We start from the raw sequence: 21562 nt of genomic DNA on the forward strand, positions 1-21562 counted from the left end.
GATGCAGGGACCGTCGTAGACAATAAAGTTGCTGCTGCCGCTGCTGCCGCTGCTGCCGCTGCTGCCGCTGCTGCCGCTGCTGCCGCTGCTGCCGCTGCTGCCGCTGCTGCCGCTGCTGCCGCTGCTGCCGCTGCTGCCGCTGCTGCCGCTGCTGCCGCTGCTGCCGCTGCTGCCGCTGCTGCCGCTGCGAGGATGACTGGGGGAGTTCGCGTGATGATGGATTATGCTCCTTGACGAGATCAGCGAGGTATTGTGGTTCACTTGTGGCAAGCACTTTGTGTGTAATATGCGCGGCCTTATAACAATGTATTGGTTCGGCAACCGGTTAAATGGGATTGGCGGATCGGTTTGAAGCTTGGGCAAACTTCTAACGTGGAAGTGTGGTGGTGTAGAGGCCGACTGAAGAGAGGATGGAGGGTTATGGTTGAGTGTTTGGCATTCTAATTACACCAGGATGATCTACCCCTCCCCCCCCCAAAAAAAAATAAGCTAATTATGAATCAAGATATTGGTCGTGTAAATTAGCACTCGCGTCCCAACGCAGCAGGCACAGAGAGGACATACAGCTGTTAGTTCCTTACACCAGTCGTGGTTACACGTGTCACAAGAGCTGCTGCTGCCTTCTTAATGAACAATCTAAGTCATTAACACTTGTGTGTGCAGTATGTATACACTATACGTGGAAAGAACGGTAATTCCAGTTATACGCATAACTCCCATAATTAGACGACTTAATTATCCGAATTGCGCAGCACAATATGAAGAGATGGCTTTTTTATTTCATGACATTGTCAAATTACACTTCTAACTGTGTAGACCGAAAATTTAAATGGGCAAATATAGCGAAGTTGTTCAATTACGATCACCACGCGCTCTTGCCATCATCGCCATCTTCAAATTCACGTTGCTCAGCAGCCACGGACTGTGCAGACACCCGCGGATCCAAGTGCACCGTACCACGTGCTCACAAGAACCAATCTCCCCACAATGCAATGCGTCGGCAACGTTTAATAAATGTTGCGTTTGGTATAGCTGGGTTTGTTATTTAGCAGGAATACTTTGTGATTATTGAAGGGGTTGTCCGTTATTCAGGAGTTACGAATAGGTGACTATTCATATGCCCATTTAAAAAACTGTTCATGAGTAAACATGTTTCACGAATGTCATTCTCATCAGGCCCATGGTGTTAACAAGTTCCGTCTCCAACTCGTATCATCCACTCCGTCTTCTGGCCTCTCGATGTGCTATGACAGAAGGGTAATTGCCCGAATGCATCGAGTTTTTATCTTCTTTAGCCATGATCTATTTACTGCTGCGTGAAGGCCTCGAGAAGCACCGTCAGGCATTAACAAGAGTGCATCTCTCGCCTTGGTTGGCTCCGTTGGGTGGTAGTGAAATTATGGCGTCATGCCCCTACGATCTAACCCCAACATGAACTCATTCTGAATCACTCCACTTCTCGGCCGCGCCTCCCTCCTTTGGCTGCCATTCCGTTGCCAGTCTCATCCCATGGGCCGTCATCCCTTCGCGTGACGAGTCCTGTACGGACGCGTGGGAGGGAAAGCGATGACTCGAGATCAATGGAAGCTCCAGATCGTCAGATGTTCATCGCTGGCTGCACACCGTGACCACCTTTCTAATGACCCCAGGGTCACAAGAGTTTTCTCGCTCCGAGTTTTGTTGCATCCTTGTGTCCAAATTGAAACCTTGAAACTTTTTTTTATTTTACATAATTGATGGGGGTCTCATACGTGGTCACTATAATATATATAAAGTCTCGACACATCAGTACAAAGTTAGCGGTGAGCCTAATATATATATTTTTTACCTACAAATGTACTTCATTTTCTGGGTCATAGACAGGGTGACCTAAAATGTAATTTTCAGAAATGCCCTCTGTGTATGTAAAGCGATAAACTTTACACAGAAGTAAACTTTTGGCACACGAAACTTTAATTCGTCTTGGCCAAAATAATTCTCCCTGATGTGTCGTGGAGATTGCTTATTTTTTATGTTAAAATTCACAGCACAAGTCGGATTAATTTCAAGGCAGTGTACAAAAGGGTGGGGCATGTGCATCTCAGCCAGAGGCGGCTTGAGCATTGTATGGAGTGTCACCCGCTCAGCATGTGTAACAACAGCCGCCATTCAGCGCTAAGTTGTGCCAGGCTATGTGCACCTTGGGGCCACGTGAAGTGTCAAAGACTCGCGGCTGGCAGGAGGTCACGGGACAGACCCCGATGCCACGGGCTGACTGAGATGGCTGGCAGATGCTGAATTTTGTCTGCCCGGCGCTCAGCTCGTTGCTGTGAGCATTTCTCCTCTGCATTCCGTTGTTGTTGGAGCGCGACTGCCTACAACTGCCCAGTAGCATTTTTCAAGAGGCACCTCCACTGAGGCCTATCTTGACACCGATGGTACCGGTCATCGAAATGTCCAATCAGTTCCACGTCCTTCTGTGCCACATCAGTCCATCTCTTCTCTAGCTGGTGCCTCGCCCGTTTAGTCCCTTCAATCCGGCCAAATAGAAGCTGCTTGGGCATGCGGTGGCTGGGCATGCGGGATACATGACCCAGCCAAACGCAGCCTCGCTTGCCGGAGGAGCTCACTGATAGGACTTTGTCCAGATCTTTCTTGGACCTATAAGCTCCTCACACTGTAATCCAATCTGGTTAAACACAGGATGGATCGTAGGCATGCACACACACAGGAATGAACACATATGCACGCCATGTGTCATACAACTCATCTCTACCCTGTGGTACCAGGGAAGATAGGACATTTATATTCTGACTAAAACAAGCATTCTGTCTGGGATATCGGTTGCGTAACTAATTGATTATTCTACCGATTAATTATCGGTTTATTACTCGACTAATCGGATTACAGGAGAATAGTTGCAAAAAAAGTCTGACCTCTCTTCCCACGTGTGCCGCTGGACGGGAGGTCACGGACGGGGTTTGGTGATGCCATCGAATAAAGTAATCGATAATTATTTTTCATCCGGTTAATCGACTAGATCAACGAATCGCAACATAAAAACCGATGCAGACGGCTGATAACCCAACACTGGTGGCTTGACAGGTCAGAGGTTTCCCCTCTACATCCAATGCGGGCTAATTCTGGAAACTCGGCATTCAGAGTTTTGCCAGCGGGCTCTCGCGGGGCCAATTTAAGTTCGAAAGTCTTTTTTTAACACTTTATTTGTACCAGCTATAAATGTTTAGTGCCTGGGACAGAGCAGAAATCAATACGGCTTCAGGCAGCAACAACTTTTAGCAATGCAGATGTATGAACACGGCCAAAACGAGTGTGGACTATTCGATAACCGCCCCTATTCCAAGTGCCGATCGCATCGCTCGATGCCATTGGCCACGCAGAGAGAAATAGGAGCCACTGAACGTGTCTGCCACGTCAGGCGGCACCTACAAGCGAACAACTCAACTCGTTCATGGGTAAAACACGGTGGCGTTCACGTACGTATATAATAGGTGCCGGTTCTGGCAGTGACCCTTCGTAGCGCTTGAAGCATGAATGAGGGACATTTCACGAAACGTGACGTGTTATATGGAGAGTTTGTATTTGAACACCACAGTGTTATTGAGGAAAGTTTTGAGGTTTGTTTTACTTGTTAATTCTGCTGAGCTGGCTGACTGGAGAAATCGTTATTATGTTTAAGTGTTTTATTTAAAGTCAGAGTTTCTTGTTTTTTTCTAGATGATGGATTTTGTTTTTCTTCTAAATCTGCACGTAATTTGCCTATCAGTCGAGGCACTTAAAACAAATCAACGATAACAAACGCCACGTGTCCCCATCTCTGCACACAACGCAGTTGCGTCTGACGAGCACTCTCGTGCCCCGCCAATTATCTGGCGTCTTGGGAAACGTTCAGCGCGTTCAGTCGCTCCGTAAATCCACGCCGAGTGTCGTCTCGTATTGAGGATCGCATCGCAACGATGCCATTTGCTTGCCATTGGAAACGCGCCGCGACGTGACGAGGGAGCCGCGTGTGTCAGACGCGGCTCTGCCGCTGTGATAGATTATACGGAGACGTCCCCAAGGCGCCTCGGAGCCGCGTCTGCCGAGGGTGACATTTAGACGGCATAGGCCGCGGGTGTACGAATCAAGGGGGCAGGCATCCCGACACGCGTCCTGCGACGTAGAGGCACAGCACACTGCACGGAACGAGCCCCGCTGGTCTCGCCATCGCAAACCGCTCCCCTCGCCCGCCACCCCACCACGAGGCTGCGCCTCAAAGGCCGCTGCTGGGGTTAGGCGTTAGCTCCTCACCACCGCCTGGCTGCTGCTGCTGATGATGATGCTGCTGATGATGATGCTGCTGATGATGGTGATGCTGATGATGGTGATGATGATGCTGATGCTGCTGATAATGCTGCTGCTGATGATGCTGCTGCTGATGATGCTGTTGATGATGGTGATGCTGATGCTGCTGATCATGCTGCTGATGATGATGCTGATGCTGCTGCTACTGATGCTGCTGATGATGCTGCTGATGCTGCTGCTGATGATGCTGCTGATGATGATGCTGCTGATGCCCTTCCCGCTCCTCGTCTCTGATTCCTCCTGCCGCCTCTGAGTCGTCCCCTTTCTGTGAGTCGTCCTCTCTCTCTCTAAGTCGTCCTCTCTCTCTGAGTCGTCCTCTCTCTCTGAGTCGTCTTCTCTCTGAGTCGTTCTCTCTCTCTGAGTCGTCCTCTCTCTCTCTGAGTCGTCCTCTCTCTCTCTCACTGAGTCGTCCTCTCTCTCTCTCTCCCTGAGTCGTCCTCTCTCTCGGAGTCGTCCTCTTTCTCTCTCTCTCTCTGCGGTGGCGGCACTGCGTTACAAGTTCACACCATTGTTACGTCTAACCCACGTGTTCCGCATCCCGTCTCTGAATGTGATGCCCGGAATGCGTCTCTGCACACTTCTCTGCACCCTTGTCGGCTCTTGCTCCACGGCGGTGTTCCTCACTGCAAGCCCCACGGCCCACTGGCGGCCCCGAGGGGCCTTCAGTCCCTGACGTGCGGCCCCCAACAAAATACACGAAGTGAAAACACCCCAATCATCATCGTGCTGCTGGCAAACCCCCAATGGTTTACAATGTGTGGCGGCCCTCACACTGATGATGTCTCATTGGAGAAAGTGGCCCCCCCTCTGTAAACGAGTGAGGAACACTGGGCTCGTGAAGATTCATCGCCAATGGCTCCATTTCCGACTCGCGTGTCATCGTCGACCAACGAACGTTCGTCGAATCGTCTCAACTCGAACGGAAGCAATGATTGAGTCTCCTGCACACCGGTGTCTACCTCACCCACCGTCGTTGTTGTTGTTGTTGTTGTCGTTGTTGTTGTTGTTGTTACCTTCCTGAGCACCGCCGCTCAATCTCGCCCAAGGCTGCATCTCTCGGCTTGTAAGCGGCCTTGGCTTCGCCCGGAGATTGTGGATGAGCCACGTGGGCGGTGGCCATCGCTCAGCGCGGTGGCGACGGCTCCGCTACGGCGCCGCGGTCGCGGTGTTTAACCGCGTTACGGACGGGGCGGTGAGGCGAGACAAATTAAATGCGTTTCGACCCCCCCCCCCATCCCCTACCCCCCAATGCCTTCTCCACGCCTACATCTCCCAAATATATCGCTTCCAGCGAATTTATGGTCTCCAAAAAAATGTGTTTATATTTTAAAAACGTCGTATCGTCAGTTGAAGTGCCCGTTTCGGAACTCTCGCCAGAGCTCGGTGGAAATATTCGTGTCAGAGAAGGGTCCACGGAAGAGGATATCACAGAGCCACCTCTGATATCCATTCCAGTGACCTCTTGCCCACGCGCGCGTGTTATTGGGGGATGCTGCGGCCCCTGGCGGCCTTTAGTGGGGGCCATCGTCATGCTGCTGTCAAACCCCGAAGGTTTCAAAAGGTGTGGCGGCCCTCACACTGATGATGTCGTATCGGGGAAAGTGGCCCCCCTTCTAGAACATTAGTGAAGAACACTGGAGCACAGCCAGCCACGCGAAGAGCAGCCACCGCGGCCCAGCTCGTGACACCACGCACACGTAGGTTAGCAGACGAGAGAACAGCTCGGAAAATAAAGCTGCAAAGTTTGGCTCAAGATAAAATACCGCACGAGCAAAGCAAACTTCACGTGACAGGTGCTTTAATGTCAGCCGGAAACGTCGGAAAGACCGACACGGGAATGAATTGAGCGCGCCACATCCGTCATGTAACTGCTCATTAATCGGCGGATGACACCTTCATATTTAGAGGATCGCAGAACTTGGGCAATTGTTTGTAGCGCCGCTTCCTCACCGCATCGCCGCTGTTGCTGCCTTCCCGTTCTTCGTCTGTGGCTCCTCTCGTCTCCCCCCCTCTCTCTCTCTCCGCGAGCGAGCGAACACTTCTGCAGTGGCACAGTATTACAAGTTAAATTGATATCATTACTTCGCCTTATGTTGTCCTCATTTGTTGTTGTATATAAGGGTGCTTAAAAAATGTGCACACTTCTGAGAATTTGCAACAAAAACACGAGAGATGCGCTGCCTCTTCTCCAGGTGGAGACCACCTGGAGAAGATTCGAGGCGCGCGTTGACAACGTGGCGAACACGTGGGAGAGACTCTTTGACTTGTTGAAGCTACTAACATCACATTTGTCATCACGTTGCAGTGTATTATCCGTTCTTTTTCCATAAAAAAATTATAGTCCCATATAAGTGTTAATATTCTTTTGACGTACCCTGTATATAAACCTGTTCATACGAGGCATTATAGGAACATAGGGTACGATAAAACGGGATTAGTACAGATACGCGTAATCTAATAGTACTCTCGTGGTAGTACCTTACGCCGATAAATCCCCACTACGAGCCAGGCGCCTTGTAGCATCTGTCGGGACAATATCGAGGGAGGATCGATGGAGGCACGGCTCCTGGAGGAGCCATCTCCGCCCGTCGTGCGTGCGGCTGGAGCCACGGCGAGCCCACGAGAGGAGTCGCGGGGTGAGAGTGGCGGCTCCGCGCAGGCCGTGGACGTCGCCTCGCCCGGCGGGCGAAGGTCGCGTCGCTCCACACGGGACTCGGAGCGAGCGAGGTCTCAGCAACGGGGCCTCCCCTCCCCTCCCGTCCCCTCCCCTCCCTCTCATCCCCTCCCACCCCCCCATCGCCTCCCCTCCCATCCCCTCCGCTTCCATCCCATCACCTCCCATCCCCTCTCTTCCCCCCCCTCCCCTCGCCTCCCCTCCCATCCCATCCCATCCCCTCCCCTCCCATCCTCCCCCCTCGCTTCCCCTCCCATCCCCTCCCAATCCCTCCCCTCCCCATGTTTCCCCTCCCCTCCCCACCCCTCCCCCCCCCACCCCTCCCCTCCCATCCCCTCCCAATCCCTCCCCTCCCCATATCTCCCCACCCCCCCCCCCCCGTCCCCCCGTATGGCACCCGAAGTGGATGTGACTGGCGAGACCCTTGCAAGCCTGTGGCCCAGTTTTGGGAGTCGACCCGATGACATCTGCAGCCGCTCGACTGAGGAGCGGTCGCGACTGCGTGGCTGCTGACGGCCTCGCGTGGCCTTGCCCGCCAAGGGGTTGTGGTGCGGCAATTAAATCGGAGCGCGATCGTGCCGAGCCGCTACCTGCTGACAATGGGGCCTCTTCCGTGGGGGGCGGGGAGGGGGCGGTGAGGGGGGGGGGGCTAGGGATGACCTACATCGTGAGATATTGTACCACGTGCTCTGCCAGATAAATTAATGTGTGGTGGAGACATTCTTATAACGTGCGGTATACTGAGGCTCATAAGATTTCCAACTCACTTTAATTGGCATTCAGGTTAAACACAGTTTGGAAAACCAATGTAATGATGTGAAAAAAACAATACATTTATATTTTAATGAAATAAATTCCTAAAATAGATTCATTCTATCCAAATCACAACGAGTACAAATATGTCATCATCATCATCACGATTATCATCGGCAGCCATGATCTATCCACTGCTGGGTGACGGCCTCCCTAAGCCGTCTCAATCTCTCACGGTTTTGCGCGCTAACAATCCGCACAACGCGAGCTGACTTCGTTGCTCCGTCTCCTCGGTTGGATCTTTGCGGCTCGTCGAGGCCGCCTTCCGGTCTGTTGGTCGGGCCTGGCGCTCCGTGATGATCGCTGACCCCCCATGGGCAGCGTCCCCTCTTCCCTGACCTGCCCGCTCGCCCGCCACTGCTGCACCACCACCACCGCCTGGTGCCGTCGCCTCGCAGGTGACGTGAAGAAGACGCAGATAAGAAACAAAGACGGCGGTGCAATATTTGTACGCGTGGAGAAATCTCTCCGACCCATACGACTGCAAAATTCAGAAATAGCTTCGTCATATGAAACCATCACTTGCTTGTGTTCATCTGCTGCGTTCTAAACGCATTTAAATGTAAACAAACGTAATCGATGGTGTGCTGTCATTTTAGAGTAGCTTAATTTTTTCACAATAATTCCTCATTTGGTTTTCTATGGTAAAGGTAAAGGCGCGGCCCTGCAATATCCTGCTCACGCCGCTGCTGGCGGAAGGGGCCGACCACTGGAGGGAGCTCCGGAGAGTCGCGGTTGAGGGCGTTTTGGTGCTCACGGGAAAGGAGTTTCACATCATCCGTGTGTGACCCACCAACCCTCGCTGCTGCTGCTGCCTCCACAGCGCTGGGTCACAGGCAGCCACGCGCACAGCCACCACCACCGCCACCGCCGCTGCCGCGTTCTGGCTGTGCCCACTCAAGGCTCGATGATCACCACGAAGCCAACATCGCACATTTACGGAATTCGGCCAAATATCGCAAATGTGGCAGGAACCTTCTGAAAGAGTCTTGAGAAGACTCTGCCCGAGACCAGATCACACGGAGTCTCGCCCGATATCGTCCGATCTCAGAAGATAATCAAGGGGGGACCCCCTTGGGGTGCAGACCCCCAGGGGCTCGCTATGGGGGCGGGGGGGGGCCCTTGGGGTGCAGACCCCCAGGGGCTTGCTATGGGGGGAACCCCTTGGATGGGTGACCGCCGTGCACCAAACACAGGTGCTATAGGCTACGCCGAGCGCAGCAGAGGGCAGCGCAGCGAAACTCAATGTTGTCCCGCTGCACTCTATACCGCCACACTTTCACCAAGCCCGCACTGACCAGCGCGGTGAAGTATGGTCAATTAAGCCTCATCTAGCAGTGGAATTGACGTAACGGGGTCGTATATTCCGGATTATAAGACGCACCTCCACCTCCACCCAGGGTCGGATTCAGGCACGGAGCTTCAGGGGCTGCAGCCCAGGGGCCTCCACCAGCTGGAGCTTCTCCAGAGATGAAGTGAAAAGTTATTTAATTTGTGAATGCTGAATTTTATTTGTTGTTAGCCTTGTAAAAATAAAATTTTATTTTTCTTCAACTTTGTTTTCCTTTTGAAAATATCACTGGGGGTCTCACAGTACGTGTAGCCCAGGGGCCTACGCAATCCTAACGCGGCCCTGCCTCCACCACACCGACCCCGTCTTGTAAATCAAAAGGCGAGGCTGCGTCTTATAAATCGGTAAGCTGTGCGTGTGATCAGCTTCGTGCGTGGGAGCGGTGGCGCAGTGGTTAACGCACTCCCTTCAAACTCGGCGTTCCCGAGTTCGATTAACGCTCACGACCAAATAACAGCGGCGATATTATAACCCGTGCTGGGACTCCCCTAGGTCGACTCAGCCTTAAACGACTATCTGGTGCGGTGTGTACACATCAGCACTGGGGGTGAGACAAAGGCGGCCGGGCGTCGTTCTGGCCACACACAACCCGCTTTGAGTACCGGCCTCAATAGGTGATCGCTAACAGCCCTTACCTCAACATCCCGTCAAGGTTACAGATTTGTGTCACTTTCCTGTCCCCGGGGACAAGGGGAGGTGGCGCGTCTCACTTCCCGGAGCGTCTCACAATCGGGGCGAGACGCGACTCCACGTGGCAGGCTGCTGCGTGAGCGCGGGGCGCTGCCACCTCCAACAGCGTCCTCGTGTGGCGGAGAAGCTTCCCGGCAGCAAAGGCTGCGTGCCTTTTCATCCTCCAGCCCCTCCTCCTCACCCCCCCTCCTCCTCCTCTCCCCTCGCGCTCTCTCTCCCCGCACTCACCGCCTGCGCGGCGCGCTCACAGGAGGCACGGGGATTGCATCGCTCCACTTTCTCTCGCTCGCCGCTCGCAAGCAACCCGCTCTTCGATTTGCCAACGGCATCATCAGGGGACCATCTGCATCAGCGCCAGCGATGCGAGTGATGGTGGCGATAGCGGTGCGTGCGCTTTGTGATCGTGTGCATGCGCGTCTTTGTCGGTGCTCGCTAACAGCACTTGCCCCAACCGCCTATGTGGGTTATACTGGGGACTTGTGTCTTTGTGTGACCGTATGTGTCTTTGTGCAGAAATGCTTGCTAGGAGCACTTGCCCCAACATCCTATTTAAGCTATACGGGGGACCCATGTCTTTGTATGTGTGTGTCTGTATCGGTGCTCGCTATCAGCACTCGCCTCAACAGCCCGTGGAGGCTATACGGGGGCTTTATCTTTGTGTGTGTTCGCTTGTGCCTGAGCATCCATCCCGCGGGTGAGGCTGCCGCTCAGCCGCTCGAAGTGGCGTCGCGGGCGGGAGACCCGCTCCGTGCCAGGGACGCGGATCAGCTGCATCGCCCATGCGACTCATCCATCTCACTGATGCCCATCCCGTCCCGTCTGCCCTCTCCTGTCCCCTCTCTCTCTCTCTCCCTCTCCTCTCGCTCCCGTCATTTCTCCCCTGTCAATCTCTTGGCTTACCCCCCCCCCCCCCCCATGTCTCTCTCTCTCTTCTGTTCTCTTCTCGCTCGTCTCCTCGACCGCTCTCTCTCCTTCATCACTCTTCTGTCCTCCTTATCTCGCTCCCTCTTCTCGCGCTCTGCCTCTGTTCTTCTCCTGCACGCTCTTCTCTCTCCTCTGTCTTCTTCTCTCCTGTTTGCTCCCCCCCCACCACTCTCTCGCCCTCGCTATCTCTCCCTTCTCTCTTCTTCCCGCTCATCGTCCCCCTCTCTTCCCCATCACCTTAGGCGAAGGATCGATGTGGTGGCGGCTCTGGGAGGATGTACGAGGCGACGTCGTGAGCGAGTAGACATCAACGGATTGTAAATAAAACAACAACAACTTGCATCGAGAGAGAATTGGGAATTGACCGTCTCTGTGGTGCCGCGGCGCGAAGACAGCGCGACTGTGGGACGACGTGGAAGCCTCGAGCGAGCGAGCGAGAGAGCGACATCGGACGTAATTACACACAAGCTCGATATTCGTGCTCACTCTCCCCGCCAGCCAGCCAGCAAGCCAAGGCGGCCATCCGTCGTCAGTGAGCCACCCATCCCCTCGCTATTGTTCCTCTCAAGATGTGTCGCTCGCGTGGAGGCGGCGGAGGAGGAGTTACCGAAGCGATGGAGCGAGGTTTGCTGCTGCTGCGCTCTCTTGCGAACCGCGTTACTCCCGCTCCAACAACTTCATCATCAGCAGCAGCAGCAGCAACATCATCAGCAGCAGCAACATCAGCATCAGCAGCGTGGCGTTCCACGTCTCCTCGCGGCATGCTGCTGCTGTTGCTGGCGTGGGCGGTCGTGGCCGATGCGGGTGCCACGTCGTACCCGACCATCAGCACGACGTCGGGGAAGCTGCGCGGGGTGCGAATCGTGCTCAACAACGAGATCCTGGGCCCCGTGGACCAGTTCCTGGGGGTGCCCTACGCCGCGGCACCCGTGGCGGAGCGGCGCTTCCAGCCGCCCGAGCCGCCCAAGCCGTGGCAGGGAGTGCGCAACGCGACGCTCTTCGCTCCCGTGTGCCCGCAAATCATTCGCAGCGACCACCCGGAGGTGATGCTGCCCGTGTGGTTTACGGCCAACATGGACGTGGTGATGCCCTACCTGGAGGAGCAGAACGAGGACTGCCTCTACATGAACATCTACGTGCCCACGGAGGACGGTGAGTGGGCGCGAGAGTGCGTGAGTTGTTGTTGTTGTCGTCGTGGTGTTGTTGTTGTTGCCGTGGTGCGCGGTGGTGGCCACAGCTGTGTGACAACTCACTCCCCTGCTCATCATCCCTCCATGCCGCTGGCCCACTCGCTCGCTCACTCGCTCATCCACTCGGCCATCAACCTGTCTGCACGGACATTCACCCAACTCGTCTCTGTTCGTGTTAATGAATTGTTTCATAATATCATGCCAGACGTGTCCACGGCGCACTTGTCCATTTGTCTGCCCCATCCACCAACCAACCACCACAATCATCGTCGTCGTCGTCGTTATTATCATTGCCATGGCCATCGGCATCGCCAGCACCGCTGCTGCCCTGTTCACGGCGTGGAGGTAGACTCCTCCTGCATGCGTGTCTCGTGCCATCCATGGAGCGCCGCCCGTGTCTCTCTAGCCTTAGCCCTGCCACAGATGGACAACGCATGAGATAGACGAGGCACATTGAGACAGGGAAAGAGCTAAATGCGACAGAAATACGGTCTCTCTCTCTCTACGCAGATATGTGAAGTGTCCCTGTATTTGAAACCAGCTGAGAAAGCCCGTTGAGAATATAGGGCTAGGTCGCTGAGAAGATCTGGGACGTTAATATATAACAATCATATACATGTAGACAAGAATGGAAGAAATATTAATAAAACAAGATGACCATCATCTAACAGAGACGTGACACAACACACGCCTGCAATGCTACACATCACAGCGATGTGGGTAGACATCACTTCACCCAGCAAGTAACTCGGCAGTGCTTACACGCGCACGATGCGAGGGCGCGGATTTAGAAGCAACGCTCGTCACAAAGGCGTTACAATGACGTTACAGACATTACAATGACGTTACAAATACGTTACAACGACGTTACAATGACGTTACAAAGACGTTACAATGACGTTACAAAGACGAAGCGACATCGTGCTCGACTGAGCTGACGTCGTTACTGGCTGACACACAACGCGACGACGAGGTGGTGGTGAGGAGTGGTGGCGCAGCGGTTAGCGCACTGCGCTGCCAACCCGGCCACCCGAGTTCGATTCCCGCCCACAGCCAACACCGGTGACGGTTATCTGAACCGGTTCTGGGCCTCCCCTAGATTGACTCAGCCTCAAACGAGTACCTTGTGCGGTGTGACAAAGGCGGTCGGGCGTGGTGCTGGCCATCTCGTGTGCCGTGCCGGCCTACGTAGGTGCACTTGCCCCAAGAGTATGTGAAGGTCTCCGGGGGACCTTTGTCTTTGGCGCTGATTGGAGGCAGTTTAATCTCGACAAGATTCGGCGGCAGATTCAAGATTTGCGTGGACTCGCAATTATTGACGGCCCCGACACACACACGGGAACGGAGATGCTGCCATTTAGCAAACTCAGAACGAGGCCGTTGAGTTTCGCATTTAATTTAAATGGGATTTTTTTTTGTCATATCAAGAGGAGACGTGGGGGTGGTGGTGAATAATTGATGCGAGAGAAAGGAGTAATTTAACGGTGAATAATTGATACATCTCGCGGGCTTGGGGAACATCCGACGTCGATTTATAACACAGCCGGCGCAGCACGTCGGAGCGAGCCACAATTTAATAATTCTCTTGTTAAGGATTTAATAATTCAGTCATTCATTCAGTAAATACGAGTGTGTGAAGCTCAAGTCCGCTTGCGTGGGTTTGCGGTTTTGGTTTTAACGCCAAAATATTCCAGCCGTGGGGGTAGTGTCCGATAACGTTGGGGGCGTGAAGCTTTGAAGAGGCATTGTTGTACAGCTCTTCACGTGCACCGCCGAGACGCGGTCGCCTCCTCAAGCCCTGGCCATGATAATCGTGCTGTCTCAACTCACCGGTGCGCGCACGACGCCCCCCGCTATCCGAAGCCTTGTCGGTCATTGAGCGGAGGGAGCGGGGTCACCATACTTCACCGCGCTGGTCAGTGCAGGTTGGTGAACGTGGAGGGGGGGGGGGCAGAACCAGTTCCGATATCGATTGCCACCGATGTTGGCCGTGACCGGGAATCCAACTTGGATGGCAGGAGTTCGTGGTCTGTGCCGCCGATCCACTCCCCGTGGTAGCAGCTGCCAACATTCCACCCTTCAGTCGCACAGCTCCACGTGATCGCGGCGATAATTCGGTCTACAAGGGATTCTTAAAATCATATTCGATCGATACGTTGGCACCCTGTGGCTAGTGAACAGGTAACAACGATAATTATAAAGCATTGACTTGTACATGCAGGGTGCGGGTCTGTGTGCACGGGGGCAGGTCGCGTGGTCGTTAGCGCGCTGCGCTACGAACCCGACCACCCGAGTTTGTTTTCCGCCCCCGGCCAACGCCGGTGACGAATACCTGACCCGGTCCTGGGCCTCTCCTAGGTCGACTCAGCCTCAAATGAGTACCTGGTGCGGTGTAAACATCGCCGCTGGGGAGACAAAGGCGGCCCGCCGCGATGCTGGCCACCCACCCCCTATGCGCGCCGTGTCGGCCTTCATAGGCGCTCGCCAACAGCACTTGCCCCCAAAAAGTCGACTCAAGCTCTATACGGGGAGTCGTTGTGTTTGGGAGCAGGCCACCCGGGCCCTAGTGGACGCTCCCCACGCCAGTAGCGGTGGACAGCACCAGGGCACCGGCACATGTCGCAATCGCCCGCGGTGAATGGCGCCAGGCTCCAGCCAACGAGTCGCGTGGTGCAGCCTCAGCAGGGGGCGATGTCACCATTTGGCTTTACCCCCAGCGAACGGCGCGGAGGAGCCGCCGCCTTCACACGGCCGTGTCGCCGCGTAACACAATGCAATACTAAATAAAAACAAGTATGTCTAACTCAACACATCAGGCCGCACGGCCTCATTTGTGTGAGCGGATCATGTGAGCAGCATTGATTCAAGACAAGCAAAACCTCTGGACCGGTTTCAACATGCAGCTGAGTCAGGCTTTGCTCGGGTCAATTCGCGAGTCGTAAAAACGAAAAATCCATCAATTCGAGCCGTGCCGCCTGCACACACACACACACCCACACACAATTTCCTACTCGAGATTGTTGTTTTTTCCCCGAGAAACGTCACGGGGACTCTGTGACCTGCTGCCGTGAAAGCGGACGGCGTGTCCTTGCGGTTGGTCAATGCAGCCCCCCCTTCCACCTGCCCCCAGCGCAGCATTAACCAGGGCGGCCTCCTGGGGGTTAAGCCGCGACACCTTTGTGCAGCGTGCGGCAAACGCGCCGCCACCACTCCCGGGGGCAGTGTCCCGTCGTCCCCTCCAGCTGATCGCGAGCGCCACTCCGTTGGGTGTTTGAGAGTCAATTCTCAGCCCTGGCTGTGTGTGCGGCCGCGGTGCACACAACGAGCCCCTAAGCGACAACAGCAGCCTCTACAACCCACTACCACCAGCAGCAGCAGCAGAAATAATAATGTACAAAGAGAATCAAACAAGAGTTTTCGATCACCCGCAGGATTTAAATGAATTAACATTTTCCCACCACCAATCTCTCCCTCCCTACCAGCCTACGGGCTCTCGGCGCATTAATTTCCGACAGAATCGTTTTTTTGTAAAGTAGGAAAACGATGAAAAAAAATCGGTTTCCATGTTTTGCAATCTCGTCAGCAGGGCTGTGGCCCGAGTTTGACACGGGTTGATAAACTGCGGCCCGGTTTCGTTTTCAAAATCCGTCTGCTCTCTAAGTAACGGCGCGGCCGTCGAGAGCAGAACAACAGAGCCGGACTGCTCATAACATAGATCTCCCCTAACATAGATCTCTAGTGACATAGATCTCTCATAACACACACTACAACGTTGTCACCCACACACACTACAACGTTGTCACACACACTACAACGTTGTCACACACACTCACTACAACGTCGTCACACACACACTACAACGTCGTCACCCACACACACTACAACGTTGTCACCCACACACACTACAACGTTGTCACCCACACACACTACAACGTTGTCACCCACACACACTACAACGTTGTCACCCACACACACTACAACGTTGTCACCCACACACACTACAACGTTGTCATCCACACACACACTACAACGTTGTCACACACACACACTACAACGTTGTCACACACACACTACAACGTTGTCACGCACACACACACTATAACGTTGTTACACACACACACTACAACGTTGTTACACACACACACTACAACGTTGTTACTCATACACACTACAACGTTGTCACACACACACACTACCACGTTGTCACCCACACACACTACAACGTTGTTACACACACACACTACAACGTTGTTACACACACACACTACAACGTTGTCACACACACACACTACAACGTTGTTACTCATACACACTACAACGTTGTCACCCACACACACCCACACACACTACAACGTTGTCACACACACACTACAACGTTGTCACACACACACTACAACGTTGTCACACACACACACTACCACGTTGTCACCCACACACACCCACACACACTACAACGTTGTCACGCACACACACTACCACGTTGTCACACACACACACTACAACGTTGTCACACACACACACTACAAAGTTGTCACACACACACACTACCACTTTGTCACCCACACACACTACAACGTTGTCACACACACACACTACAACGTTGTCACACACACACACACACTACCACGTTGTCACCCACACACACCCACACACACTACAACGTTGTCACACACACACTACAACGTTGTCACACACACACACACTACAACGTTGTCACACACACACACTACCACGTTGTCACCCACACACACCCACACACACTACAACGTTGTCACGCACACACACTACCACGTTGTCACACACACACACTACAACGTTGTCACACACACACACTACAACGTTGTCACACACACACACTACCACGTTGTCACCCACACACACTACAACGTTGTCACACACACACACTACAACGTTGTCACCCACACACACACACACCCACACACACTACAACGTTGCGTCATCCACACACTCTGCGGTCCGCGCTGCCTTCACAGTGGGCGCCATTATTGATCACCTCTCCCCGATAATTGGCACAAGGAAGCCCCCCCCCCCCTCCACGACCCCCCACTTCCCCCCGCCCAACGCCGCTCAGAATCAGAACGGCCACCGCGTCTAATTGGCAAGACCTCCTGCCACTCAAGCGCCTTCGGTGACATTCAAGACAGCCCCCCCCCCACATCACCTCCCCACTCGCCCGCTGTTTATTTTAAAGGGGGACTGTGGCGTTTTGCAGGTCTCTCGCTCTCCATTCTCCATGGGATTTGGGCGAGAAAGGTCAAAGGGGTGACTCCCAAGTAGTCATCAAAAATCTAGAAGGGCGCAGGGCAGGGAGGAGATGGGGGGGGCAGCAGTGATTGTCGATACGCATGGCGTGGGGAGTGGTCAGTCGGTGTGCGTGCTGCCCGAGCATGGCGGGGTGAGGGGGGGCCGCTGGGGCTAAGGACGGCGTTTGACTCTCGCCGGCTCCTCATCTTAGACGGTGGCCATCTCTCAATTGGGCAAAGGGGGTGTCACATTGTCCTCTCCTTGCTCAGCTATAGATTATTGTTGTTATTGTACGGCAGTTATATTAAACCTCTTGTTTATTGTTGATATTTTTTACGACCAATGTCATGATTCATCACTGGGTTCTTTTGAGTTAGGTCACCGTGTGGGTATCATGTCAGTCGTGAACTGATAACCCTCCAGCACCCAACGCGTGGGCAGATGTGCTCATTGATTTTGTGCGTTCACAAAGCCGATTCCGTTGAAAGGCGAGACAATTCTTGACAATTTTATTACAATTGTCAACGTTTGGCATAATTTGCCAAATGTCGGGTGGTGGTGGGATATATAGTTAAACAATTGACTTTAAAATAAACTGTGAAGCCCCTTATTCTTGTGACGCCGCACAAGCACAGACGACAACAATAACATCAACTCGACACGTTCGTCAACACTGCTGCGTTACAAAAGAACAGAAACAAATTAGATGACGTTTCGGGCAATGATCCTTCTTCGTATCAGAGAAATGTCTGCAATGACGACCCTATCAAAACCATACGGCTCTCTCTCTCTTGGCAATTTCAGTGAGCTCTGCTTCAAATAAACACATTTAGCCCGAAGCGTCACATTGTGGGTCTGGCGTGGCACAACCCAGCGTCGCGCATTTACCCGATAGCCTCGTGAACACAACCACAGAGTGGCCTCAAAGACCCTTTGCATGAAAAATGAAACAATGCACTCCGCCCCCCTCCCTCCCACCGCTCGATTTTTGTGGCTGAGTGGAACCGAACCCAATGCCGCTTCCACGAGGCCAATCCGCTCCGCACGTGATGCATGCTGGGTCATGAGTCCAGAATGCTTTGCGGCGAGCACGCTCCCTCCTCTTGGACGACGGCGTTTTGTCACGCCCGTCACGATTCACGTGGGGGAGGAGGAGGAGGTTTACCGATGCGCTGCGGAAAATGTGGTTCGTCGGTGCACACAGCTCGTCTGAAGACTCTGCCACGGCCGTGGAGGCAGACGCCCGCCCGCCCCTCGTCTCTCTCCTCCGTCGTAAACTCCCCCGGGGCTGCCACGTTCAGAATCCCACTTTGAAAAAGCATTCAAAACGAAAAGAGATCGTGAATAAATGTGTCATGCCAAGGGACGTCGTGGCCACGCTGTACATGACGCGTCGTTCAGAGTCGTGGACGTTTCGCTGCGCAGTTGTTTGGGCTATAGTCGGGTTCATCACCTATGTTGGCTACGTACGGTGCGAAAGAAGTTCTACATACGTGCATACATTACGCGAGGCGTCGATGCCGCCTAGACACGAATACAACTGGGAGGGCTTGGGCGTTGATACTGCAATTGTGTTTGGGGTCGTTGCAAATGTAAATCGGTACGTGAGGACGTGTGGTCACATTGTGAGTCTATTTTCACGTCCATTCGTAATAGAAATATAGAATTCGAAAAACATACCGCTCTTTGCAAATTGATAACATACCAGTAAGAATGAATTGTCATTTCTCAGGCAATATCATGATGGTGATACTCAAAATGGTCACAATCACGCCACTAATTCTTATTAGAGATATAATTTCAGTTCCTTGAAGACCAGGAAAGAGGTTATTGTGACCTGGGTCAAACAGACGAACACAGGAGTGACACGTCTTACCGACAACCCGTTTCTAGAGTACAAAGTTAAACACAATAAAAGCGGACATGATGAGGTTCAAAGGGTTCTTGAGTTCCAAAAACATCGTACATCTCCTTCACAATTGTCAAATTCGAGACACAAGCCACAGTAGGTAATAAAAATAAAACAACAAAAGAATTTTATTATGTTTTATTTTTATTATTTTATTATTTCCCTTCTACGTGACTTTACCGAAAGAACCAAGAAGATGAATCCATGCAGTCACGAAAGCTTTAAATCGAAATTCAAGCCACAGTAGTAATGGCGGGGCGTGCACAGTGAACCCACTGTGGTTTGTGCTCCTTCAACAGCGCCACGACACGAACTCTCTCTCTCTCTCTGCTGAAGCCCTCTCGTAGTGGCCAACATCAGTAGCAGCAGCAGACCTGCACATTGGCATCGAGCTGCTGAACATATTGCTGCAATACACAAGCATAAAATAGCGCTGACAATTCCATTCAATGGGACCGCAAACAGGTTCACATTACCACCAAGATCTATGGTAAAACACAACAGCGTGTTTAGGAGCGCTAGGCGTTAGGTGTCAAATCTCAGCGTTGTCTGAAAAGAGAGAGAGATGCCAACGGCGCTCCATGTGTGTGCGTGTGTGTGTGCGTGCGTGTGTGTGTGTGCGTGTGTGCGCGCTCTTCCATGCTGCCCTGCGAGCTCCGGTGCTCTCAGAACTTTTGCTGATGTCCGCCAAGCCACGCACGGTGCCGGTGTGGCACAGAGAGGCAACACGAGCAAAGCTCGAGGCCTTAACGACGCCACTCGCTGCTCGCCCCGAGAGTCGCGCGGGGAACAAAAGGGTAACGATCGAAATGAAATCACAAATCCGATCCGGTAAAAAGAATCCCGGGTGCCCCAAAGATCTGTCCGGGACCAGCGGGATTTAAGTGAGCGTGCATATTCTACGCCGGCGATAAACTGAGACGAGACGCGCGTGCCCCACCCCCCCATCCACCTCTTCCTCCACCCCCCAGCGTGCAGTAGTACACAGCGCGGCCGTAACGCAAGCGAGAGAGAGAGAGACGAGAGATGTAGTGAGGACGTTAACTCACGGGACCCGCTATAGTCCATAGCGCCACCGCCCGAGTTTCCCCACCTTCCCTCCCCACGCCACGGAACGCCGCCACTTTTCCGGCGCTGATGAGCGAAGCAGGGGAGGTAGCGATGGATAAGTTCATCCCGGTGACTCGAGACAGGGGGCGGGTTCACTGTGGGACCCCACCACCCCCAGCCCCCCCCGCCCCCCCTTACAGCGACGTGCTGCATGCTCCTTTTTTTATTCGTCTCGGTCTTCTTCGTCTTCCCGGCCTGGCCCTGGGAGCAAATCTTATTTTCTAGTTTCTATTCACTTTTTCAGTCAAACGAATATCCAAGGAATGCGCAAGAAAGCCGGGCAAGAAAATATGTAGGAAAGGAGGTAGGTGACTCGCCTTCCCCGACACTCACAGCAGCCGGTGAGAAAACACGGCTACCACCACCACCCACCACCACCCAGCACCACCACCACCACCACCACGGCGAGGGGTAGGGTCGGCGCGAGGACATCTCCACCGGCGGAGGTGTCTTCCGACCGCACTCCGGATGTGTGCATTGTTGTGCGCTGTGCCTGAGTGTGTGAGCCATGATCATCTCAAGTGAGTAGCTGGTACAAGTGAAACATCGCCACTAGGGAGACAAAGGCGGCCGGGCGTGGTGCTGGCTACCCACCTCCTCGTGTGCCATTCCGCCCTTCATAGGTGGTGCTCGCTAACAACACTTGTCCCGACAGTCTGTTACAGGCTATACGGGGGATCTTTGTCTCTGTGTGTGAATGAGTGTATGAGTGAGCGAGTGTGTGTGAATGAGTGTATGAGTGAGCGAGTGTGTGTGAATGAGTGTATGAGTGAGCGAGTAAATATATGCGTGGCAGTAAGTGTGCGAGCGAGTGAGTGAATATTCGGGAGTGAGTGCATATCATGGCGTGTGTTAATCTTCGTAAGTGTGTTCATGTTAGTGTGTGTGTGTGCAACACAATCTGCAAGGTTTCTTTTCATTCCTGCACAAGCGCTTATTTATTGTTTAAAGTCTAAGCAGGTTACAAACGAATGTGAGATCCCAATTGCATTCAAACCGCAGCAAAACACGCGCACTTGATTTTCTCAATCGCGATGTTGCTCTCCTTCACTCAGCGGTACATTGTTCGGGAAAAAAAAGACACGCTTTGTCCTCGTCTCACACAAATGACGTATTATTTCCCAGCCAAGGTTACACCTGTACATATTTTTTGTTTATAAACCGTAATAATAACACACGTTTACGAATCAATACCAACACCACCGCCATTCGCCACGAAGTGATGGTGACGTCACCAGGGCGCCTGTGCCAGGCTAGGTGCACTTTGAGACACATGTTGACTCACCATACCA

The 21562-nt window shown here is 53.2% G+C and overlaps 1 protein-coding gene across 1 annotated transcript in view; it reads left to right on the forward strand.

Moving 5' to 3' along the window:
* The first annotated feature begins 10114 nt into the window (after positions 1–10114).
* The window catches only part of LOC133357255 (neuroligin-3-like), a 238432-nt gene continuing 226984 nt past the window's right edge, over positions 10115–21562 (forward strand). Inside the window, 3 exon segments of the mRNA XM_061575106.1 lie at positions 10115–10256; positions 11039–11948; positions 20515–20574. Coding sequence (XP_061431090.1) covers positions 11366–11948; positions 20515–20574 — 643 coding nt within the window. The 5' untranslated portion in view covers positions 10115–10256; positions 11039–11365.

This window comes from Lethenteron reissneri, chromosome 57 (assembly GCF_015708825.2).
Source record: "Lethenteron reissneri isolate LAM-NWPU_2019-01 chromosome 57, ASM1570882v1, whole genome shotgun sequence".
Lineage (NCBI taxonomy): Eukaryota > Metazoa > Chordata > Hyperoartia > Petromyzontiformes > Petromyzontidae > Lethenteron > Lethenteron reissneri.